Source organism: Thamnophis elegans, chromosome 7 (genome assembly GCF_009769535.1).
Source record: "Thamnophis elegans isolate rThaEle1 chromosome 7, rThaEle1.pri, whole genome shotgun sequence".
Taxonomy (NCBI): Eukaryota; Metazoa; Chordata; class Lepidosauria; order Squamata; family Colubridae; genus Thamnophis; species Thamnophis elegans.
Genome location: NC_045547.1, coordinates 77,879,202 through 77,906,072, shown reverse-complemented (window position 1 = coordinate 77,906,072; position 26,871 = coordinate 77,879,202). Strand labels below are relative to the sequence as shown.

At 43.8% G+C, this 26,871-nt stretch overlaps 1 protein-coding gene across 1 annotated transcript in view; it reads right to left on the bottom strand.

The window, feature by feature from the left end:
- FAM185A (family with sequence similarity 185 member A) overlaps nucleotides 1-26,461 on the bottom strand; it is a 56,820-nt gene extending 30,359 nt beyond the window's left edge. The window contains 5 exon segments of the mRNA XM_032221691.1: nucleotides 9,714-9,755; nucleotides 17,318-17,456; nucleotides 24,002-24,094; nucleotides 24,645-24,754; nucleotides 25,827-26,461. Coding sequence (XP_032077582.1) covers nucleotides 9,714-9,755; nucleotides 17,318-17,456; nucleotides 24,002-24,094; nucleotides 24,645-24,754; nucleotides 25,827-26,229 — 787 coding nt within the window. The 5' untranslated portion in view covers nucleotides 26,230-26,461.
- Nucleotides 26,462-26,871: the final 410 nt, after the last annotated feature.

The window sequence follows — 26,871 nt, the reverse complement described above, 5'->3', positions numbered from 1 at the left end:
CTACTCTTCTCTACTCTACTCTACTCCTATTCCATTCCTATCCTATCCTCCCTCTCTCCCTCCCCCCCTTCTTTCATAGACACACGCTTATTTTTAGCTAGTTTTGGGGATTCTCTCATCTCAAAAGTCAGAATTTGGCATTTTGCTTTTGCACCTCTTGTTGGCTGCACATCTATGTGCTTTAGAAGATCTTTTTTGAACATATTACAGAAGAAGCATTGAGGCCAAGCGATGGTCACTGGGCCAAAGACATTCAGAATCCACCAACTTTCAGCAAAGACTTCCAAAGGATGTCAAGGATCAGTGCATCCGAGATCCAACAGGATTGCAGATTTTTATCTGTTGCTTAAGAGAGACCGTATGTGTAAGGATCCTAATACAAGTCAGGTTGTGCATTTGCACACATACACGAATAACAGAGTTGGAAGGGACCTTGGAGGTCTTCTAGTCCAACCCCCTGCCTAGATAGGAAACCCTACAACACTTCTGACAAATGGTTATCCAACATCATCTTAAAAACTTCCAGTGTTGGAGCATTCACAACTTCTGGAGGCAAGTTGTTCCACTGATTAATTGTTCTAACTGTCGGGAAATTTCTCCTCAGTTCTAAGTTGCTTCTCTCCTTCATTAGTTTCCACCCATGGCTTCTTCTCCTGCCTTCAGGTGCCTTGGAGAATAGCTTGACTCCCTCTTTTTTGCGGCAGCCTCTGAGATATTGGAAGACTCCTCCGATATTGGCCTCCTCCGAATTCCATCCGCCAGTCAGTGCCGACTGGCGACTACGCGGAGGAGAGCCTTCTCAGTTGCAGCTCCGACGCTATGGAACAATCTCCCCGTGGAGATCCGCACCCTCACCACCGTCCAGGCCTTCCGCACGGCCCTCAAGATCTGGCTATCCCGTCAGGCCTGGGGATAGGACTTTACTCTCTCCCCGCCCGAATGCTGAGTGAATGTTGTGCTTTTATTGTTAATTATTTTTTTACTCACATTTTCTTTTATGTCTTGTCTTGCACTCCCCTCCCGCATTATTGTAAGCCGCCCTGAGTCCCCTCAGGGAAAAGGGCGGCCTATAAGTGTTCAATAAAACTCATTAAAAAAAAAGACTGTTATCATGTCTCCCCTAGTCCTTCTTTTCATTAAACTAGACATACCCAGTTCCTGCAACCGTTCTTTATATGTTTTAGCCTCCAGTCCCCTAATCATCTTTGTTGCTCTTCTCTGCACTCTTTCTAGAGTCTCCGCATCTTTTCTACATCATGGCAACCAAAACTGAATGCAGTATTCCAACTGTGGCCTTACCAAGGCATTATAAAGTGGTATTATCCCCTAGTCCTTTTCACCAAACTAGACCAGGGTCGGTAACCTTAAATACTCAAAGAGCCACAAAGGTCCTAACCGGAAGCCCCCATTCAATTCTAGAGCCAGCCGTAAGTCCGCTTCCCCCACCATAGAGTCTCCTCCTAGGCGTGGGGTCCTTTTTCTTCCACCTCTCCTAACTGAAAGCCCTATCAATTGTGGAGCCCACCAGCAACAGGGAGCTGCAGCAGAGGGATGAAAGAGCCACATGCGGACCCCTAAACTAGATATACCCAGTTCCTGCAACCGTTCTTCACATGTTTTAGCCTCCAGTCCCCTAATCATCTTTTGCTCTTCTCGACACTCTTTCTAGAGTGTGCACAAACACACACACACAAACACATGATGTTTCTGCTCAGGATGAGTGATCTGTCTTTTTGTACTGAGGAGGTAAAAACGTTTTGGGGTTCACAAAAGTTGGGCAGTGCTTGAAAGGAGGGGGAAGAAAGCCAGATCTGGCAAGAATCTACCTCTGGATTACATCATTTTGGCCCTGCCAACTATTTCACTGAATACGGAGCCATCTGACTTTAATCAGTCTTGGAAAGAGTTGCACATACAGCATTTAAAACCACAGCAGTGAGGTCAGCAGACTGAAACACATGGAATTCCAGGAGGAGAACATCACAATTGCCAACCATCCTCAATGTGCCTTCCAACATAGCGCGTCTGATGTTGACATGCTGTAAGAAATTGTGGTTGGCTTCTAACAAATAAGTAAAGGAGGAGGAGGGGAAAGAGTTGCTAATCTCAGACTTGTGGATCATCTGGGAGCTCCCCTGAGGCCTCCAGAGTGGTTAGGACGCAATGGTTCAACTTAGGAGACCTCTGCAAAATTGACTGGCGCTCTTCGTTGGAAGATCTACCAAGGTTTCAGCAAATTGCAAGAACTGACCAACTTTGCTTAGACTCAGAAGTAGGGCTGGAGCAGTGGTGGGTTTCTGCCGGTATGGCCCAGTACGGCCCGGTACGACCCAGTACGGCTGTACTGGTAGTAGTCGGGAGGAGCGGCCACCGTACCGGTACGGTGGCTCATTTGGCCCACCTCCCCACCCGCGTTCCTTACCTGTTTTTAAGGCAACTGGGCCAATTGCGCATGCGCGCATAGCATGTGGTGCCTGCATGACCTCCGATGAGCAGCTGGGTGTCGCAGGGGCGGTGGAGTGCAAATGCGTGCGCAGCGCACATCTGGCGCATACACAAACGGACCACGAACAGCGTACTGGTAGCGAAGGTAAGAGCAACCCACCACTGGGCTGGAGTTGGTTAGCACTAGGATGGGAGACCACCAAGGAACCCTCAAGCCTGTAGATGTCCTGGCAAAAGATCATTGTGAACAGTTTCCGATTGTTGCCAAGGAGAGTTTATGGTCTTGGACATGAATTAATAGGTATATCAACTGAAAGGAGACCAGTTCATGTCTACTCTGATGGCTCTTGATAGCTCCGTCGTAAGAGATCTTAAATCCTATTTGACTGCCCCAACACATCACAGTTACTCTTGGCAAGGTTGTGGACTTCAACATGGCTCGCCTGAGGAATTCTGGGAGTCGAAGTTCACAGATTTTAAAATTGCCAAGGTTGGACACCTCTGGTCTATGGGATTAATGTGAGTTTGCTCTTCTCTAAAATGCATTCTTATCATAGGCGTGTGTTCTTGAGCTAATTGGTTTTTCATTGTGCTAACATGAATTTGTCGGATGATGCAACAACAGCTTACAAGTACGTCCAGATCATACAACGGAGCAAATAAATTTCAGAGCTGGTTCATATAATGCCCTTTGTGTCTTCCAAGTATGCGTTCATGTGAACAGATGTGATCATAGCCATGCTATTTACTCAGGAATAGAGTAGCGTAGAATAAAATAGAGTTGTTGTTCGTTGCGAAGTCGTGTCCAACCCATCACAACCCCATGGACAATGTTCCTCCAGGCCTTCCTGTCCTCTACCATCCTCTGGAGTCCATTTAAGCTCACGCCGACTGCTTCGGTGACTCCATCCAGCCACCTCATTCTCTGTGGTCCCCTTCTTCTTCTTTGCCCTCCATCTTTCCCAGCATGAGGCTCTTCTCCAGGGAGTCCTTCCTTCTCCTTAAATGGTCAAAGTACTTGAGTTTCATCTTCAGCATCTGGCCTTCTAAAGAGCAGTCAGGGTTGACCTCCTCTAAGAATAGCAGAGTAGTGTAGTGTAGTGTAGTGTAGCTTAGAGTAGAGTAGAGTAGAGTAGAGTAGAGTAGAGTAGAGTAGAGTCGAGTCGAGTCCTGATTATGGGTAGAGTCTTGATTATTCTAAATCTCTTAAGCTTCTGCCCTTGGCTGGTAGAACCCCTATGGCATTGATGGCAAACCTTTTTGGCACTCAGTGCCGAAAAGGTCGCATGGAAACATCATATGCACGCATGCGTGCTTATCAGGGCCATGCTTTGGAAAAGCCAAACTCCTGTGTTCTAGTACGCATGCACCCTTGACGATCATCTGGCTGGTGTCCATGCGCACGCCAGTTTTTGGTACTGCCGCACGCACAATTGGATCATGCTCTGGAAAAGCCAAACTTTCGGATTCTGGCATGCATGTGCACCCCGCAATCAGCTGGCCGGCACGCATGCACATGCCAGTTTTCAGCACTGCAACACGCATGAAGGACAGCGCACCAGAAACCCGAAAAATGCAAGGCCACATGTTCCAAGTGACATGGCTTCGTGTGCCACTTAGGCCAAGCGTGGCATAGGTTTGCCATCATGGCCCTATGGGAATATCTCTTTCAATATTTGGAAAGAGCGCAGACAAGAGCAACAAAGATGATTAGGGGACCAGATGATGGACAGTTGCAAGAACTGGGTACATCACCAGAAGAAAAGAGATTCTTGTTTCGTTTTTTTCATAAGCTTGGATCCAAGTGGAGGAGAAACATCAGCAATGAAAAATTCAACAAATGTTCCCTCAGAAAGAATGGGAAGCTTTTATCTTATCAAGCTTTCTTCCTAACTTCCAAATCTCTTTAACAGATCAAGATTAACTGGGCCACAGGCGAAAGGAAGGAAGCCGTGAGACAAATATAAGGGAGGAGCCACTTTGTGACATCTACCGTATGTCTAAATTTAACGTTTCCCAGACTTGGCGTGCAAACATCCTTGGTTCTTGGAATCGGTAAGAGTTCGACTCTTAGATGCTAACGCTCATCAAGATCTCAGGAAACGAATTCATTAAAGCACTAGCAGTTACCTTCTTGAGTGGAGCAGTGGCCTAAAGGTGGAGCTCTTGACTCACAATCAGGAGGCTGTGAGTTCGAGCCTAGGTAGAGGCAGATATTTCTCTCTCTGGGCACGAGAATATACGTACCATATTTTTCGGAGTATAAGACGCACATTTTTCCCTCAGAAAAGAGGTTGAAAATCTGGGTGTGTCTTATACACTGAATACAACATTTTTTGCCTCACGAAACCCTTCACCAAAATGGCCGTACATAGCCTTTAGGAGGCTTCCAGAGTGCTCCTGGGGGCTGGGGAGGGCAGATATGAGGGAAAAACGGGGTGTTTTTTGCTCAATTTCCCCCCCCCCAGCCCCCAGGAGCACTCTATAAGCCTCTTAAACGCTATGCACACCCTTTTTTTGACAAAAAACGGTCCCATTTTTGCAAAAAAAACAGGCTTTTTTTGCTCGTTTGTGCCCCCACCCCACCCCACCCCACCCCCAGGAGCACTCTACAAGCCTCTTAAAGGCTATTCATGCCCTTTTTTTGAAGAAAAAAAAACCCGGCCCATTTTCACAAAAAACGGGCCTTTTTGGGAGGTCTGCAGAGTGCAAAAACTTTTTTAAAAAAAAATTGCCTCTTCAAAATCTTGGTGCGTCTTATACTCTGAAAAATACGGTAACTCCGCATTGGTGACAGGAAGGGCATCTGGCCAGTAAATACTCAGCTCCATTCAGTTGCCCAGACTCCACCTCGCAGGGGATTATGGGGTTATTAAAAGAAGAGGACTATCAGCTACCTTCTTAAGGACAGGAGAATCAGAGTGAGGTCAGAGATGGTCATATTGTGATTAAACAGTCCATTTTTCTGGATGTTCAGGAACAGCGTCTCCGCAAAGGGAAGACTTGACAGAAAAGGAATGATCTTGAGAAATGCACTTTCGCTTCCAAACCAATCTGCAACTAATGGAAATCAATTTACATTATTAAAGCAATATGAGAGTAACTCCCCAAAAGAAAGAACAGTAGGGAATTCTAAATCCCGAAATTGTTCAGTAGATATCTCAGACAAAACCAGATGCAACTAATCAATGAGATAAATGCACCCAGGCCATAAATTCAGCACCATAAATTCATTTTTGGATAAATGGAAATAATTGCCTGTGTGTGGCGAAACAATCTGGACTGAATCGGTGTGTGTGATGTCTCGGATGTGTGTTTTAACAATATTTTCTCCTCCATTTGAATCCAAGCTAAAGTTTTGACTTATTAAAAACAAAACAAGAAACTATTTTCCTCTGATGCGATAGCCAAGCGATCATACATATAATATTATTATTTTTTGCACATATACTGGGATGCTACAGCCTAGATTTCTGCAGTTTCATGGGTATCTATTTAGACAGGTAAATAAAAGTCCAAAAAGATTAGGGGTAGGATCTAGATCATGTGATGGCAAACCTTTTCGGGACTGAGTACCCAAATTGGAACACACGTGCATGTGCATCCATGTGCATGCACCAGAAACCCAAGGGCCAGCTGGCCAGCACGCGCAAGTGGTCTTTGGCTTTCCAGCATGCGCAGCTGGTCTTTGCGCGCACTGGAGCACCAGAAAACCGAAGACCAGCTGGCCAGCCCGGACCTCCAAGGTCTCTTCCAATTCTGTTTGTCTGCTAAACAAGATTCTTTCTTGTTCTAAAAGGATTAATTGACTGAATTCCTCAGGGAACTAGGGAAGAAATCCTGCATTCTGAAAACATTTGAAACCCCGACTTAGTGCCCTATCAAAATAAATTTCTTTTGCTTGCCAACACACTACTGAGAAATAATTGCTTACTTATACTGTGCCAAACTATAAGAATGAACAACTGATTAACATGCTTAGATCCTTTGATAAGACCACACTAAATGTGTGTGTGTGTGTGTGTGTGTGTGTGTGTGTGTGTGTGTGTGTGTATGTATATATAATGTTGTATTTGTGCTGATAAATAAATAAAGGGAGACTAGTATAGATCTATTTCAAGCTATTTATCTCTCATCAGCTAGCCATACCCTTACTGGGGTTAGAACCTGTGCTGTATTACATCTTAGGCAGATGTGTTGATGTATTAACCACTAAGCCACAAGGTTCTCCTCCTTTATCAGCTATATATATATGTGAATAGAATTTGTGTGTGTGTCTGTCAGTCTGTCTGTGTGCATCTCTCTATATAAAAGCCAAGTATCACACACTCATCACAAAATCTCCAGAACCGTAAAGCCTACAAACTTGAAATTTGGCACATATGTTCCTCTTGGTTTCTAGGTGCTCGCTAAGAAAGGATTTTTTGAAATAACCATCAGATCATTAGTATTTTTCATACCGTAATCAACATGCTATGGTGCTAAGGAGTTCTACTCCCTCTTCCCACCTGAAAAGAACTCTGTTCCAACCACCAGTTGCCTTATATTAACACACTCTGATGCTAAGGAGTTATACTTCCCCTCCCCACCTGAAAAGAACTCTGTTTCAACTGCCAGTTGCCTCACATTCCATTACCTCAGTTCAATCACATAGTTTCATCCCTAACCAGGACGGTTTCCTGAAGAAACCGTCCTTGGATCCAGCAGTTCTTAACAACTATCGTCCAGTCTCCAACCTCCCCTTTCTGGGGAAGGTTGTTGAGAAGGTGGTGGCCTTACAGCTTCAGCGTACCTTGGAGGAAGCTAACTACCTTGACCCCTTCCAGTCTGGCTTCAGGCCCGGTTACAGCACTGAAACCGCTTTGGTCGCATTGACCGATGATCTCTGGAGAGCCAGAGATGGAGGCTATGCGTCCATCCTGGTTCTCCTCGACCTCTCAGCGGCTTTCGATACCATCGACCATGGTATCCTTCTGCGACGACTGCGGGAGGTGGGGGTGGGCGGCACTGTTTTACAGTGGTTCTCCTCCTACCTCTCAGACAGGTCGCAGTCGGTGTTGGTGGGGAGGGAGAGATCGTCCCCGAGGCCCCTAACCTATGGGGTGCCGCAGGGTTCGGTTCTGTCCCCCCTGCTATTTAACATATACATGAAACCGCTGGGCGAGATCATTCGAAGGCACGGGATAAAATACCACCAGTATGCGGACGATACTCAGTTGTATCTGTCCGCCCCGTGCCAACTCAATGAAGCGGTGGACGTGATGAACCGGGGCCTTGAGGCTGTTAAAGACTGGATGAGAGCTAACAAACTGGTACTCAACCCAGACAAGACCGAGTGGCTGTTGTGTTTTCCTCCCAAAAATTTGGCTAACGTTCCACCTATCAGGCTGGGGGGGCAAAATTTATTCCCCTCAGATAGGGTCCGCAACTTGGGAGTCCTCCTGGATCCACAGCTGAGTTTTGACCACCACTTGTCGGCTGTGACCAGGGGGGCATTTGCCCAGGTTCGCCTGGTGCGCCAGTTGCGGCCCTACCTGAACCGGGAGGCTCTCACAACAGTCACTCGAGCCCTTGTGATCTCTAGGCTGGAATACTGCAATGTGCTCTACATGGGGCTACCCTTGAAGAGCATCCGGCGACTTCAGCTAGTCCAGAACGCGGCCGCGCGAGTGATCATGGGCGCACCACGGTTCGCCCATATAACACCAATCCTCCGTGAGCTGCGCTGGCTACCTGTTGATCGTCGGGTGCACTTCAAGGTCTTACTTACCACCTATAAAGCGCTCCATGGTAGTGGATCTGACTATTTGAGAGACCGCCTCCTGCCAATTACCTCCCTGCGTCCCATCAGATCGCACAGAGTAGGCCTCCTCCGAATTCCATCCGCCAGTCAGTGCCGACTGGCGACTACGCGGAGGAGAGCCTTCTCAGTTGCTGCTCCGACATTATGGAACAACCTCCCCGTGGAGATCCGTACCCTCACCACAGTCCAGGCCTTCCGCACAGCCCTTAAGAACTGGCTATCCCGTCAGGCCTGGGGATAGGATTACTCTCACCCCGCCCGAATGTTGAGTGAATGTTGTGTTTTTATGATCAATTTTCTTTTAATCACGATTCTTTTCTTTTTAAGTCTTGTCTTGCACTCCCTTCCCTTCACTGTTGTAAGCCGCCCTGAGTCCCCTCAGGGAAAAGGGCGGCATATAAATTTCCAATAAAATCAATAAAATCAAAATCAAATCAACCACAGGTCTCCAGCTACTATACATACATACATATTATATATTATATATTATATATTATATATTACGTATTATGTATTGTGCATTGTGTATTATGTATTGTGTATTATATATTATATATTACGTATTGCGCATTGCGCATTGCATATTATATATTATATATTATATATTATATATTATATATTATATATTATATATTATATATTATATATTATATATTATATATTATATATTATATATTATATATTATATATTATATATTATATATTATATATTATATATTATATATTATATATTATATATTATATATTATATATTATATATATAAACACTATTTATAACATAGATGAATGGTTGAAACAACAAAAGCAGCTTTTCCTAGGTTGTCATTTGACCTTAACTTGATATGGCCATTTCAATAGCAGATTCCCCCCCCCCCCCCCAATCTAGATCAATATTTCTCAAACTTGGCAACTTTAAGATGCATGGACTTCAGCTCCCAGAATTCCCCAGGCAGAGTTGAAATCCACACATTTGCCAAGTATGAGAAACCCCGGTCTAGACTATTTCCCTGCAAATATCTGAACCGTGAAGAGGCTGAAGTAATGAGCTTAGCAACCCCCCCGTTCATTTGAAGCAGAGCGAAGGATTATCACCCACTGAGCCACATCGTAATTCATGGTTTATAAACTTACAATGAAAGGATTCACAGAAGATGCGAGGCCAGAAAAAAAATCAAATAAAGCAGCAGGGTGGCTTAGCGTGAGGTCTGAACATACCTATTTCCTGCCAATGGGTTTAACTGCCACCCTGCGATAAATCCTTACGAATTACGGTACATTCAATCTGTGTTGAGCTTGTAGTAAAACGGGCAACCGTGGAACTGAAATCACCGCAGATGGACCGTTGAATCCAAATTCATTTAAAAAAAAAAGAGTCCAGTTCACAGCTGCCCAAATTTTCCATCCGTAGAACTGATTTTTAATTAAAAACAAGGGCGTGAAGAAGAAGAAGAGAACGAGAACTTACCAACTGTGATGCTTCCTGTTTTGGTCTCCAAGGTAATATCACCTGTAACGAAATTGGAAGAGCGGTGGGTATTTTAAAATATGTCACTTCACACAGCGCAATCCACCGTAGGTGCACAAGCAAGAAGCCAGAGGGGATTGAAACCAGCTATGAATTGAATCAGAATCAATTGAATCTTATTCATAGTATTATCAGGCGCAAAGGAATCAGGATTGAACGTGAAGTTGCGGTTTCAGAATATTTATTACTCAAGCTTATACACAAGAATCTATAGTCAACTATCCGGGTTCCAAATAGCACCCAAAAGTAAATCAGAGTCCAAGGCAAAGTATTGCTCACAGTTCCAATTTATGAAGAGAGCCATGTTGGCACATCTGGGAAAACCCGAATCTGAAAGCTTCCCGGTTTTCCCCACCCAGTTGAAAGTTCAAGGTCTTGCGCCCCCACCACCACACCCACAAGTCCATCACATGGTCTAATCTCCCACTGCCATGCTGGCAGTTCCACCCATCCAGTTCCGGTCAGGCGCAGAGATGCGAAGACAAAGGATGACCTTGGGTTTCTAGAAAGAATGTTGTTATGGCTGCATAGCATCTAACTCTGTACAATCCACCCTTCCATTTTCCCACAATAGAAAATGCATAGTAGAATAATAGAAAGTGTGGCAGGCCAAAGATCCAAAAGAAAAGATGGCTGCAGGCATGACAATCAACTAAGTTTCAGTATTAAACTGTGGCCGGTTGAGGGTAGACACAATTCAAAAGAAGTTGGACTTAGACCATTCGTGGGAATGTAACGATTCTAGGCTGATGACTTGCTTAACTCCCCCCACCAGCTCTGCCCGCTCTTTTCCTACAAATATGTTCCACACACCCACATTCACATAAAGGCAGAATGAAACCGACTGTATTATTGAATGTACAGAAATATACAAATAGTCCTTGACTTATATCGATCACAACTGAATCCAAAATTTCTATTGCTGAGTTACAGTTGTTAAGTCAATCACGGCAGTTGTTAAGTTAGTAACATGGATGTTAAGTAAATCTGGCTTCTTGCTGACTTTGCTTGTTATAAGGACGCATAAGGGGATCACATGACCCCAGGACACTGCAACTGTCATAAATACGAGTCAGTTGCCAAGCGTCCGAATTTGATCATGGGGATGCTGAGAAAAATTACAGTGCCATTACAAATTAATGCCAAAGACGTTCCGCCGGTGCCCAATTTATTTTCCACACTATGTTGCAGGGATGTAGTGGGAGTGGTATGGTGGCTTAGAGATGGAGCTCTCCCCTCACAAACAGGAGGCTGTGAGTTCAATCCTAGGTAGAGGCAGATATTTCTCTCTCTGGGCACAATGAGAATATATCTGCTGGACAAAACTCCGTATTGGCGACAGAACAGCATCCGGCCATTAAAACACTCTGCTAGCTCCATTCAAGTTGCCCAGACTCCACCCTTCAAGGAATTATGGGGTTGTTAAATGAAGATGATGTTGCAGGAATATAGTGCTATTTTTAACAAATTGTAGCTTCGTTTTATTTTATTTTATTGAATCACCCTCCTTATTTTTCTCTTTCTCTCTGTGTGTCTCCCCACCCCCTGCCCCCGCGTCGCTGACAGATTCCAGGCAAGATCTGGCTCTAAACTAATCCCGGGAAGAATAAATTTTCCAAGATGCAGTAATCATCTCTTAGATAAAGCATAAAGACTGAATTGAAGAAGTCTTGGCTTGCTGGTAAACAGACAGAATCGGAAAGCTATCTTGCAATCAAACCACCATTCATAGCCTGGCCTACTACTTTGAGAAAAAAGCATCGCTTAACTATAAACTAGCATCCCTCAATCACAACTTGGAAAGCGGTAGGAGGTGCTAGAACCGTGATGGCGAACCTTTGACAGGCCCGCAAGCTGTCCCCCCCCCCAGCTCAGCTCCACCACGCATGTGCGCGCCCCTCTTGTGGCCAGCTGATTTTCGAGTCTCTGTCGTGCATGCGTGGGGGGACAGGGTGCATGGGGGGGTTGTGCATGCATACGTGGGGGGAAGGGTGCATATAGGGGGTCATGTGTGCATGCGCAGGGTCACATGTGAATGTGGGGGGATGGGGCGCATGCAGGGGATTGTGTGCATGCCCGGGGTCATGGGGTCATGTGTGCATGTGCGGGGTTGGGGCACAACTGTGGGAGTCATGCACACATGCATGGGAGTGGGGCGCGTGGGAGGCATGCACATTTGCATTATGGCTGCACATGCACATATGTGCTTTCGGCACATGGTGTTGAAAAGATTAGCCATCACTGTGCTAGAAGGTAGAATCTAGCATCTTCCACGTTGTTTTTCGCCCAGCTAAAATATTTTTCAGAGTACCAAATACACAAAGGTTGCCTTAACGGTATCATAACCTCCTTGCATCGACTAGTTTATTATCATTAATTCAAATACTATTTCTATTCTTATTTTTGTTTGAGCACAGCAGCTCCTCATTTCAATTCTTTGCTGTGTTAGGATCGCTCCCAAGCTCTAGCAAATTTTTATAATTCATTTATTTCTTGGATTTTTTTTTTTTTTTTACTCTTTCTGAGGCATGATGCTCAAACCGGTTAAAAATAATTAACAAGAACAAAATAAATTGAAAACACACACAAGGCAAACCACATCGCGCCACCACAAGTATTGCAAATAAATCAATTATATAATAACAACTTAATATTTCAGTGGCTCAATTGAAAAGTATCTGGTTTGCATTTTTTTTTTGTCAAGTAATATCCATTGTCACTTTGAGTTTGTAACTTCAAGAAAACACAAAAAGTGTTTTAGAATCGACAAAGCCTTGCAGAATTAAATCAAGGGAAGAAAATTCAATATGTCATTTGGAAGAAGAACTTTTCTTTTAAAAAATGGTGCAGTCAAGTAACTATGCCATCAAATACCAGGATATAATAAACTCTGCCATTTGCATGCATTCTTAAATAGAAATACGTATTATCTTATATTATCTGATTTGCCACTATGGCTGACATCCAGAAAATGCAAAGTTGGGACAATCATCATGAAGCATTGACAGAAACAACTTGATTCATTCCTATTTTCTGTTCCTTATGAACAATAATTGGAAACACTTTCCTGCACGTCTACATGGTACTGCTTAAAAAGGATGATAGAAGTCAAAGTTATTTTTCTCTACGGAAACCCGCATTCTCAAACATCTCTCTTTCTTAAGAAAGGCGTTTATTTACTTTATAGTTTTTCAATTCTGCCAAGCCTGAGGGATCTAAACTACAGGTAGTCCTTGACATACGGCCACAATTGAGCCCGCGATTCAGGCTGTTAAGTGAGTTTTGCAACTTTTCTTGCCACCGTTGTTAAGCGAATCATTGCAGTTGTTAACAACCTGTTTGTTCAGCGAATCTAGCTTCCCAATTGATTTTAATTGCCAGAAGGTCGCAAAAGGGGATCACATGGGACACTGCAACCGCAGAGGTGGGTTCCTACCAGTTCGCACCTATTCGGTAGAACCGGTTCGTCAAATCTACCGAACCGGTTAGAAGAGGTTCCACCAGTGGACCCGGAAAGCAGGCCACACCTACAGAAGAGCTTCCAAATTTTTTTGAAACCCACCACTGGTCCTTGGATATGATTATTCTAGACTATCATGCTCCTACTTATAAAACTCAGGGCCTCTGTGAAAGGTAAGGATGACTACTGCGTTTGTGGCGCAATCAGAACATTCCGTGTGTTGAAGTTGTTTTAATGCAAACCAAAGATGCCTTTTAAAAAACAAGTTTACATCATATTCTTATGCATGCCAGTGCTGTGTGTGAGGTAATTTAAGGTGGTTCTGACAAGTGTCGTCGGCATCTTCATATCCGGTCACATGGGTGGCAAGCCACTCCCACCTGGTCACATGGGTGGCAAGCCACTCCCACCTGGTCACATGGGCGGCAAGCCACTCCCACAAAGGAGGCCACACCCACAGAGCAGGTTCGAACAATTTTTGAAACCCACCACTGTCCAACCGTCATAAATATGAATCAGTGGCCAAGCACCCAAATTTTGATGATGTGACTATGGGGATGTTGCAACGGTTTGAAAGCATCTCATTCATTTTATTCAGAGCGGTTGTAACTTTTAACAATCACTGAATGAAGTGCTATAAATCAAAGTCTTATAACATCTTAATTTCCCATGGAACGTAAGTCATCAACACACCCTTCTACATATATGCTAAAGAATAAGCACGTTCAGTTACTCTCAAACATGTGGGACATATATCTCAACTTGATATTTCTAGAACATTCTGTAGCAAAAAAAAACAAAAAAACAGGCAGAATAATGGTATCAGTGTTCAAATTATACTTTTTAAACTGGCTGTGATGTTTAATTTTTTTGCTATATCCTGCCATAAAATTATGTTTTTTTTACAGGGAAAGTGTGGAAACGGAATACTTTATGTTTGCCTGAAAGCATCCAAAACAGCCTTTTGTGACAGCCAAATTTATAGTCAGGCCCAAGCGTCTACATTAAAAACCTATCCGTCAAAGCATTTTTTTGAACGAGAACCAGTAAACCAGCCTCGCGGTCCGGGGTGACTATTCCTCGGGATTTAATTTAAAAACATCGTTTTATTTATTTATTCGAGCCTGTGGGTTGGCCCCAGTCTTCCTGGCTCTTTTCGAACCGTCGGCCTAACAGGCAACATTTGAGCCAGCCTCCAATTTCATTAGAAATGAAAATGAAATGGTTTTTCAATGCAAGGATGGGTGGTGAGAGAAGATAGAACACACACGCACACACACACGCACACACACACAAACACACACAGAAAGAACAAACAAACAAACGAAACAAAAGAGCTAAAAAAACAACAGTGAGGAATTACTGTGATGCTAAAATTCTGACCACTGATGGATACCCTTATTGCTGAGTACTAACTCCTGCTTTGAATTATTGTGACAGAATTCTCCAGCCCACGAAAAATATTCCACAAACCAGGAATCCAGATGAATTGCAACTACAAGGCCTGCACACTCCCCCGCATCCTAACCACCAGTAGCAAAAATACAAGATATTCAATCATTCAACGTCTTTCGAATGCTAGCTGGCAATCCCCAGGCTCAGGACACAGGGCAGTCTACCAACAGTAGGAATGTGGTTGGCAATAGAAAGACTAGTTTTCTGCCTCTCAACCAGCCCAAACTTCAGGGAAGCATCTCCAGCCAAATCAGTAGGTGTTGTGGCCCACCAGCAGCCAGTGGAGCTGATGGCAAACCCGGACAGTGAGGAGGTTGGGGAGGAAGATGGGCCAGTCCTGGAGTCTGGGGAAGGTTCTGATGAGGGCTCTGCGTCAGAAGCAGAGAGGGGGACAGGGCCGTCCGACAGTTATCAGCTGCCTTCGGAGTCGGAGATCAGTGGGGCAGAAGAACAGCTGGAGCCTGTTCCCGATGTCTGTATGTGCAGAGCTGCCAGGAGAAGGGAACTGCTAAGGAACAAGGGCTGATTCAGGAGTAAAGCACCGGTGGACGGTGAATGGCCCCTCCTATAGAGGAGCGAAAGGGGAGTGGAGTTTGCAGGAGACCATGAGTTCAATTCATTAGGGTGAAGATTTGTTCGTGACTCAGAGACTCCTTGCCAAGTATTTTCTTGTACAGCGTTGCGTTTGGAAGCTCTCCAAGCCTGATAAGGTCTGTGGTTGTAAATCCACCCTTGGAAGACTGTTTGCCAGGACTTTGCTGGATGTACATGAGAGGAATTCACATTGGCTTAATAAAAAGGGGGATTTGTCGGGACGAGGAGTGTGCATCGTGATTTGGTGAAGTCTAGGTCAGAACAGTAATTATCGCAGTGATAATTTCTACCAAGGATAATGAAGCAACTGTTCTCGGCAACGTTTCAACCCAATTCTTCTGTCCCAAAGGGGCTTTTTCAAGAGGAAATTGGACTTGGTTCTTGAAGATGTTTTTCCTTGAAGATGTTTCACTTCTACATCCAAGAAGATGCTTCAGATTTTCAAAAGGCAACGGGACTTTCTTGGTTTTTCCTTGAAGATGTTTCGCTTCTCATCCGAGAAGTTTCTTCAGTTCCAGAACTGACAAAGCTTCTTGGATGAAAAGTGAAATGCACACCCTGCACTTACTTTTATCCGAAACAGCTCCTGGGAGGGGCAGGAGGGGCAGGGCCAGCCAGGAGGGGGATTTGGGGTTCTCCAAACTGCACAGAATCTTAAGTAGAGGTTCTTCCCCTGCGAACCCCCCAGCAGCCCATCCTTGGTACTATTATGATGCCAAGTTTGAACCTTAGTTGTTTTTGTAATTTGCAAGTTTTTAGTGACCTAGGATTGTTTTAATAGAAAAAAGGTAGTTTTGAACTTGGGCTGTTTTTACTCATTTTAATCATTCCCCTGGCTCAGCTGATAAGGGAGGAGAGCTTGTGTCTTAGAGGTTAATACAACTGCCTAATATGTAAAAACAGCCCAAGTTCAAATAGCTTGAAATAGATCTATACTAATCTCCATTTATTTATCAGCAAAAATGTTATATATGCATATACATCCTGCCAGTTCTAACCTCTTCTATAGAAGAGGTTCCACAAATCTACAGTGCCGTTTAGAACCGGTTCCAGCTCCCTCCCCCCCCCCCCGCCGGTCCGCACATCATCAAGATGAAGAGCGAGAGGAGGAATTCTGGGAGTTGAAGTCCACAAGGCTTAAAGCTGTCGTATTTGAACACCCCTGGATTGTTTTTTTCTCTCTAAAGGGTTAGGCGTGCAAGGGTCTTGTAACTTGACACCTGTAAGACTTGTGTGCTTCAATGCCAGAGTTCCTGAGCCAACATTTTGGTTGCTAAGCAAGAGTGTTGTTAAGTGAATTTCACCACATTTTACAAGTTGGCCACGCCCACCCGGTCACATGGCTGTCAAGCCACTCCCACCCGGTCACATGGCCAGCAAGCCACTCCCACAAAGCAGCCCACACCTACAGAAAGGGTTCTAAAAATTTTTTAAACCCAATACTGATATACATACATACATACATACATACATACATACATACATACATATTTGTATTCAGATTCAGATTCAGATTCAAATAAATAAATAAAGTTTTAGTTCTGGGCAGCTTTTGGTAAAAGGCACCTGGGTTTTAGCTCATGTCAGGATACTTCTCAGAGAACATAATCTTAAGAAAAAGGTTCTATTTTGTTCGTTAATACAGTGTTTTTCAACCACTGTGCCGTGGCACACTAGTGTGCCATGACATAGTGTAAGGTGTGCCGTGGGAAAATTACTTTATATATAGTCAATATAGGCACAGAGTTAATTTTTTTTAACATTTTCTAATGGTGGTGTGCCTCGTGATTTTTTTCATGAAAAAAGTGTGCCTTTGCACAAAAAAGGTTGAAAAACACTGCGTTAATAGAATCATGTTATCTTCAAAATCTGGCTCAACTTGTAAGTTTCCCAAGGCACTTAAAAAATGGCTGTGCTATATTCAGCTTCATAAACACAGGCAGGCACTAAACTGGGTTCCCAAAAGTATACTTTCCCTTAAAAAGGCATTTGTTAAGAGAAACGTTGCCCTAATAAAGCCTTTTCGCCCGCTTACCATGGGCGCTCCCCAGTAAGATGTCGCCAGCCGCTGAAGTCAGAAATGAGGAGTCGGCGTATAAATATTTAGCTTTGAGCGAACCGTTTTCACTTGTAACGTTAATGGATGATCCTTGGAGCTTTTCAACGTTCACATTCTAATGCAAAAATAAAACCACACACAATAAAGTTGTATTAATTATTCTGACTCGCTGACGAATGACCACCTGGTCTAGTGGTTAAGGCACAAGGCTAGGAAGCGGGAGACCCTGAACAACTAATCCACACCACGCTGACCTGTGCCGTACGATGTCAAACCATGTAGTAGGGCTATACTACTACTATCCTCCTGCTTATCTTTCTTATTACCTGTTCCTTTAGCATCTTGTAACTATCACTTGGTTGATTTTGTCTTACGATTGATGTTGATTGCTTTCATTTAGTATCCGATGACGATCGCTGAGTGTTATATCTTATTGTTGGGAGTATACTCCTAGTGTTGGGTAGGCAATATATATCTATACAACAACAAATGGTCGTTGTTGCTTTAAATGAGTGGACGTACTTATCAGGTGTAATTAACTTTACTATAAGAAGGAGTCAAGAGAACTCTCTCTCTCTCTCTCTCTCTCTCTGCTTGTCCTATGCTTGATGACTTGATAACTGGAATGGGAACTGCGACTGTAAGCTATTGTTTGTTCTTTGAATTGTGTTTGGACTAATATCTACAATCACTGCTTGTGAAGCAATTATCAGTAGTAAAGCTATTTGTTTTTACTAGCACTGTCTGAAACTCTATTCGTGTGTTTCTACTAGCAATGTTCTTTCTCTCTAGCTGTACATTCCGCTGCACTACTTTCTGTCTCCCAACGGAGATACCCCTAACACTTATGATTTATGATGATTGTATTTTATGATTATGATCATGATTTAACACTTGTTGCTTGTATGTATGCCTAGAGCTTCTGCACCAGAAGCAAATTCCTTGTACGTCCAATCACACTTGGCCAATATAGAATAGAATAGAATAGTATTGTATTCATTCCATTTCCTGTTCTGTTCTGTTCTGCTCTGCTCTGTTCTGCTCTATTCTTTCCCACTTTTGGCATGAAAATTAGATGGGTGGTTTTATGTTTTATGTTATGTTACACTACCCTATGCTATGTATATATAATATATAATAGAATATATGTATGTATGTGTGCATGAATGTACGTATGTATGTATGTTAGCTGGATAGCTGTGCTTGACAACTAAACTATGTGATCGGGCAATGCGGGAGAAATCCGGTTCACTCCGGTTCAATCCACTGACTCAGTGGTGGTCGGTGATTGAAACACATAAGTAAGGGAAAATTGCTCCCGCCGCCTTGAGTCCGGAAGCAGTTCCATAGGTGGGAGGCGCAGACATTTTGGTGAGGTACCGACGTTTAGTACTGTAAGGAGCCCCAGACCGCTCCTGAGTGAAAGAGTGGAACGTCTGCCAGTTTGAACTGAGGTAATGGAATATGAGGCAACTGGCAGTTGGAACAGAGTTCTTTTCAAGTGGGGAGGGGGAGTAGAATTCCTTATCAGAGCGTGTTAATTACTGTATAAGAAATATTAATGATCTGATGGTCATTTTGAAAAAATCCTTTCTTAGCGAGCACCTAGAAGCTGAGAGGAACATATGTGCCAAATTTCAAGTTTGTAGTCTTTACGGTTCTGGAGATTTCGTGATTAGCGTGTGGTACTTGGTGTTTATATATATAAGGTCTCCTGCTCGAGTGGGAGGAGGGTGGACTAGAAGACTTCTGAGGCCCTTTTCAACCCTATCATTCTATCTTCTGTAGGGAGATTTCGGTTTCCACTCCATTTTCGTGACTTTCCTGCCTGTACTTCAATTTAGGCAAGGGCCCAAATTTGCTTAGAATCAACTTCCTGGCTGGTTTACCTGTCCTGCAGAGCAAAGATTAAAGCTAAGAAATGAGCTGGCATTTGATCTTGGCTTTTCCTTCGACACCTTGGAAAATTTTTTATTCGGTTGGAACTGCTGGTTTGCTTTGGCTCCAACCTAGAAGTCTATGTTCTGCCAATGTGCCAATCCCATAAATATATAAAATGCCCGAAAGTTGTTGAATTATGCTAACCATGGAAAAGCAAAGGAACCAGGAATGTATCAGGGAGAAGCATGGAATCATTTCAGACCGATGCATATATATATAAAAGCTTCGTTTATTTGATTGTCATTGCACCGCGTACAACGAAATTAAATGTCATCTTCAGTGAATTTTATACATCTATCTATATCTTCTTCTCATACAGTAAATGGCTGTGTGCGCGTGTATTTGTGCGTGTGTGTTCCAGCATAACTCTGGAACGCCTTGAGCAATTTCAACCAAACTTGGTACACAGATGACTTACTCTCTGGGAACAAATACTTGGGGGTGGGTGGGTGGGGTAAGACACCCCTATACCGTGTACGGGTTCTGGGAAGCTGGGGGGGGAGGAGGAGGGGGGAGGGTTAAGGGAGGGAGGGATATACATTAGGCTAGACACGATGTGTTAGTTCTCAATGCAATGTGACTTCACATGTATACTGTTTTTCTCTAATTTTTCTTTTAAAATAGGATAAGCCAAATACATTAACATATAGTGGAAATACACCGAGGGGAGGAGGAGTAGGAAAGAAGAAAGATGGGTAGAGAGGGATGGGAGAAGGGGGGGGAGGCGAAAGGGAAGGGGGGGAGCGGATCTGGAGAGAGGAGTGGTAGAGGGCAAGGGGAAGTAAGGTAGAGGGGGATGATGGAGGGAAGATAGAAAGTTGGAGGGTGGTGGAAGAAAGAGGTGTATGGAGGATGGAAGAGGTATATTGGGCTTTTATTTCCTGGGGCATTGTCGACAAGAGGAATTGATGCAATTACTGTTTAATACTGTATGGGGTATACATGTGAGTGTATGAAAATGAAAATAAAATATACAAACAAAAAAGACACTCCTAACACCCCTCGGGGTGTGTTTTTTGTTAAGATACAGCCTATTGTGCCTTCAAATGGCTTCTACTGTACTGCTGTAAAATGGCTTCTACTGGGAAAGCTGGGTTCACTTAACGACCGGGTGACTATCTTATCAACTGCAGTGATTTACTTAACAACTGTGGCAAGAGAGAGCATTAAAAAGTTCGAGGGAGAGAAGCTAGAAATGACTTATCAACTGCATCATTCACGTAACAACTGCAGATATCCGTTTAACAACAGTGGCGAAACGTGTGTACAATGGGGCAAAACTCACTTAACAAATGTCTCACTTAACAACCAAAATGTTGGGCTCCATTGGGGTCGCAATCTGTATTTAGAATTCTTAAAACCACCAAGGTCACGTTAGCACTGCCACCTGCAAAAGGAAGCAGGCCAAATCCTAGAACAATTAAATCAACAGTTGTTCAACTAACTCAATTTACAACACCCGAGAGCAATCGCAAATGAGGAGTCCCACATACTTATATTCTTGTAAACGTCTACTACATGCTGCTTAATTCCAAAGTGATCCAGGCCACAATCGAATATTCAATATGCTTTTAATTTTCCAAATCTGATAGTTTTATGGGCACCATCTGACTGATTTACACTCTTCTAACATCTGCGCTGACATGTAAAACATCTTTGTCTTTTTTTTAATGAAAATCTTCTTCCACTAGTTAAGAGACATCATTACGTAGTTAAGACTCAGCGTTTCCAGGATAAACGAAAGCACAGTGAAGGTTTAAACCTTTAAAATAGGGGGGAAAGGGGCTTTGGATGGAAGATTTTCTGCCGATTGGGTTATGGATACACTACACATTTTATAGAAAAATACTTCATTCCTACATTTGTTATTAGGCAAGTCCCTAGCATTAATGTGATCCATATGTTTCTGTGGTAACAAGTGTTCTGACCTAGGCTTCCTCTTACAGTAAAAAGCAGATGCTTAGTCCCCCAAATCCTCTTTTTATTTCAAGGGCTGTGAATTATGCTCATATTATGCTATTTGAGTCACAAATAGTTTGTAAAGAGTCCGAGAGGAGGCTGCCAAAGTCTTTCCGGATAAGGCTGATAAGCACCCACCTTTATCTTCCTAGAAATGCTGCCAAAGACTTAATTGGCAATTAGCTTGGCAAGGCCACATGGAGCAAAGAGTCATAACGGAGCTTCGGAATGCAAACCGACCAGCACGAACAAAGTTGCGTCTTGCAAAGGCTCACCTCCTTTGCTCCTCCTTTATGTTCTATGGGAGGGGCCAATCACCTCCAAGCCTTACTCCCGAGTCGTCCCTTCTGTCTTAACCGTTCTTTCCTTCTGGAAGCTTTGCGCATGCGCACAATGGGAACAGGGGGACCCTTTTCCTCTGCCTCGCTGATGTCCGACTCTGGAGGCTCCAGAGGCAGCGCATAACTCCCAGTGGGGGTTGACTTGGGAGTAAGGCCACAGGTGGACGATGAATGGCCCCTCCCAGAGGAAATAAAAGAGGAGCGAAAGGGGAGTGGAGTTTGCAGGAGACAATTAGTTCCCTTAATTGGTTCGTGACTCTCCGAGACTCTTTGCCAAGTTTTGCAGATTATCGGCCTTTCAGCTCTCCAAGACAGAGAAGGTCTGTGCCCGTAAATCCTCCCTTGAAAGACTTTGCTGGATGTGGATGAGCAAAATTCACAGTCAATTAATAAAAGGGATTATTGTCGGGACAAGGAGTTTGCTTCATGCTCTTGGGAAGTCTCGGTCAGAACAAGAAGTATCCAGTTTCAGCATCAGGGGAGCTTATAGCGCACAGCCATAAACCTTCATCGTGACTCGGTTTACCCTGGAAATGCAGAATCTTAAATTACATAATGACGTCTATAATGGATGGAAGAAAATTGTCATAAAAATGGGTCCCCCTCGGGCGAATGAAAATCAGCTTGATGGTTAACAGAAATCAGTCTGTGAGAAAGACAGCCAAATTTCTTATTCCATAGACTTGGCTGCCCTGCGGTTATATTTGTGTGGGAAGCCCCCCTCTCCTTCCCACTCTTAGAAGAATGAAATATTTCGGGAAATATATTTCCCCCAGGGGAGAAATGGAGAAAGATGTTTTTAAAGACAGAAAGCAGACTCAGTCTTAATAGCACCCAGCAGATATTTGGGGTCCATTAAGAAAAACTGGGCCAGCCTATCTACAAAATAAAAGACTGTCAGCTCTAGGATGATGGGATTAAGAAGAGGAACACGACCTTTCAGGGCATAATAGGATTAAGGTAAAGGTAAAGGTTCCCCTTGCACACATGTGCTAGTCATTCCCGACTCTAGGGGGCAGCGCTGATCTCCGTTTCAAAGCCGAAGAGCCAGCGCTGTCCGAAGACGTCTCCGTGGTCATGTAGCCGGCATGACTAAACGCCAAAGGCCTATTTTTCTACTTGCGTTTTTTACATGCTTTCAAACTGCTAGGTTGGCAGAAGCTGGGACAAGTCACAGGAGCTCATTCCGTTAGGCGGTGCTAGGGATTCGAACCGCCAAACTGCCAACCTTTCTGATTGGCAAGCTCCGCGTCTTAGCCACTGAGCCACCCTTTAATAGGATTAACCCACTACCACTTAGCAGAAGATACAGAGCTCACCGTTGCACAATAAGGGCACTTCAGACACTCTATAAAAACCCCTAGCAGCATCTTTGGAATTTATAAAAATCCACCTACTCATTAAACCCAATGGGTCAGTTGCCCCAGAACCACAAACCCTGGTGGTTCTGTTTATCAATATATGGGCCTTTCTTTCTAATCCAGCCTCCCTTTTATTTCCAGTATCTTTCTCCCAGCTTGGAACTGATCCAGATGGATATTCCTTCCAACATATGGAAGATCAATTTTTAGAATGCATTGGACGGATGCTTAATTCTACAGCTATAAAACCTTATAATCAATCCACCGATTCGAATTTAAAAGAGTATTTACAGGAGCGTACAAAGAAAACCAAAAACAGATCAAGAAAACATTTGAAGATATCTAAGATTCTACAGACAGCCCTCGACTTACGACCACAGAATTTAGCCCAACAATTACGTTGCTAAGTGAAACATTTGTTAAATGAAATTTTGCCCATTTTTTTTTTTCCAAACTTCCTTGCCGGATTTGTTAAGCGAATCACTGCGTTTGTTAAATCAGTCACACGGTTGACTTTGCTTGTGAGAAGGTCACAAAAATTGATCACAGTTCGAAGTGTGAAAAACAGTTTCAGTGCCGTTGTACCTTCGAAACGTCCCTAAGTGAACGGTTATAAGTCAAGAACTACCCGCGTTTATATAAAGCTATAATTCTTTCTTCATAAGGCTGCCCAAATCAGAATAATTCAACAGGAATTGACAGGAAAATGTTCACAATCTTACTGTCCTACTGTCCCCATCTTTTTGTATTCATTTCTTTCGCTTACATCCATGTTGATATTTATACCTGCTATCTTGTACACGTTTGACAAACTAATAAATACAAATACAAATACACAAAGAGAAATTCTACTAGTTACAAGATGCCACCTTCTGGCAAATATATAGAATATATATAGAATTCTTTTCTCCTGATAAAGGATACCTACTGAAGCATAGGAAGAGTTAGCAGCAGATGTAAGTATATAAATAACACAATTCTTCTTGTTTAATATTAAAAATATATATCTTTTAGTATAACTTAATTTATCTCATGCTACCCCCTTGGTTCTCACTTACACTTTCTTGTGATACAGAAATATCAGTATGTCCTTGAAGAGTTCCCAAACAGGTGACGTCCCCTCCTTTTGCTCGGATATCAATTTTCTCACTCTGAAAGAAAACTGCATAGGTGTTAAAAAAGGTTACTTCCTTTTTCCTTCAAATATTCATTTCCCAGTTATGGCACATTCTAACTTTCAAATCTGATTCTCCTTACGTTTTGTCCCTGGAAAATCAACACCTGCATAGAAGCTGTTTTTCAACTAGGTCTACAGCGCACTCTGATAATGTTGAATTACTGCTCATTAAAGGTAAAATTCCTGGCACTTATGTGCTAGTCGTTCCTGACTCTAGGGGGCGGTGCTCATCTCCGTTTCAAAGCTGAAGAGCCAACACTGTCCGAAGACGTCTCCGTGGTCATCACTAAACGCCAAAGGTGCATGGAACGTTGTTACCTTCCCACCAAAGGTGGTCCTTATTTTTCTACTTACATTTTTACATGCTTTCGAACTGCTAGGTTGGCAGAAGCTGGGACAAGTAACAGGAGCTCACTCTGTTACGCGGCACTAGGGATTTGAACCGCTGAACTGCCGCGTTCTTAAACTCATTCTTCGTTCGCTAGTTCTTAAAGCAAAGAAAGCCCATGATGAGAGACTGGTACCTTTATGGACTTCAATATGCTCGCTCCCTTCTCTGTTTCTATTTTGCAGTTAGCACATTGCATTTGTTCAATCTTCACCGAGCCATTTCCTGATGTCTTGATATCCAGATCTAAAATCAATTTTGAAAAGTTAACAATGAATTATGAAGATCAGAACAGTCTTAAGTTTGATTTTCTTATGTTAGCAATGAAACTCGAGAGTGCAAAGCATATCTGAATTCCCTAAATAAAGCCCTCTGATCCATTCAAGATGTATTGGGTGACAGCTCCTTTAATATTGCTAAGAATACTTGCAGTTATAGTTTTATTTTTTCCCTAGAATTATTTATTTTATTTTTTATTCTCTTACGTACCATTTTAAGTACACATTCACATAATTGTTATTCTTCTTTACAGTTGTCATTCTTATACATTTATTATTTCGTTTAATAGGTCGGAGGCAGAGAGGGGGCCAGAGCCACCTGACAGTTATCAGCTGCCTTCGGAGTCAGACATCAGTGAGGCAGAAGAACAGCTGGAGCCTGTTCCCAGTGTAGCCAGATCAAGGGAACAGCTAAAGAACAGGGGTCAACTTGGGAGTGAGGCCACAGGTGGACGATGAATGGCCCCTCCCAGAGGACATAAAAGAGGAGCGAAAGGGGAGTGGAGTTTGCAGGAGACAATTAGTTCGCTTCATTGGTTCGTGACTCTCCAAGACTCCTTGCCAGGTTTTGCAGATATCGGCCTGGCAGCTCTCCAAGCCAGATAAGGTCTGTGACTGTAAATCCTCCCTTGCTGGATGTGAATGAGCAGAATTCACAGTCAATTAATACAAGGGGTTTTTGTCGGGACAAGGAGTTTGTTTCATGCTCTTGGGAAGCATGAAACATATGTAAGCACTTGGCAACTGGCGTGTATTTATGACGGTTGCACTGTCCCAGAGTCACCATTTGTAACCTTCCCAGCTGCCTTCCAACAAGCAAAGCCAAAGGTTCCGCTTAACGGCCGCAGGATTCACTTAAGAACCGCAGCGATGCGCTTAACAACTGTGGCAAAAAAAAAAAAAACGTTCAGAAAAATGGAGCCAAACCCACTTCCCCCCTCTGCCTTTCTTAGCAATGGAAACTTGGGGCTCAATTGTGGTCGTTAATTCGAGGACCGCTTGTATTCTATGACGCCGCACTCGCCCCTTTCTGTACCTACCAAATTTTACAGGAGTCCTCACATCCAGGGAAGCTGCGCCGTCCACGCCGTCGGATAATATCATCACCTCTTTCCGGGCCTCGTCATAATTCAGGAGCAGATCCGAGGCAGGCTCGGGGTTGGAATCCCTCCCCTTAAGGGCCACAAAGACCTTGTCAGAATCGGGGTACTCATGGGGGTCCAGGGGTCCCACTGTGATGTGGCAAGGGAGACGCGCCTTCAGCAGACCGAAAGGACTGACCCTCAGGGTCCACTCCTTATTCGCCTTTGGTTCCTTTTCTGCAGGACCCAAGTTTGCGCTGCTCACGAACAAGCCCACTTGGTGGGGACTTCTCCCCTTCGGCAAGCCAGGATTGCTCCTTGCTAACGCCTTCCCTGCCAGGTAGCACCACCTTGGCAGCATCCTGTGCCTAGTTTTGAGTTTTTTTGATGTCTTGCTAAGATCCCCCTCCTAGGAAAGGATACCAGTAAGATCTTCCTTTCCCCAGTTTTTTGCATGGGGTGGGGGGTCAGCTGCATCAGAATCCCTCCTCACAAGCCCACCCTGTTTGCTTCCACACCCCCCCCAAAAAAAAAATTCATGCGTTGCATCCACCCACAAACACCCGCACGTGAATTGATCTGCAGTTTGATCTGCAAAAGACCCTATTTACCCGGACATGTCAAACTTGCAGCGAGGGCTGCTGGGAATTGTGGTTTTCCCGCCCGCGCAAAGGCACGCAAGCGCACACGTCGGGCGTTTTTTTAAAACTACAAGTCCCGGAATGCCATTCGGACTCTGAGTTGGGTTTTCCCTCTCTTCTTCTTCTTCTTTCCAATGGCTGGGGGAAGGAGGATGGAACGTTTCGTTATCCAATCGGAAGAGGGGTGGGGGGATGAGGGTGGGGGAAAATGGCGGAGAATTTTTTGGTCTCCTTGGAAACGGATGGCGCTAACGGGCGTGTCGGTTGCTAGGCACCGCGAGTCCCGGGAGAGGAAGAGTAACGCGGGTTGTGGTAACGCCGGTAAGATTAAACTGGGTTAGACTCGGCTGGATGGACTCCAC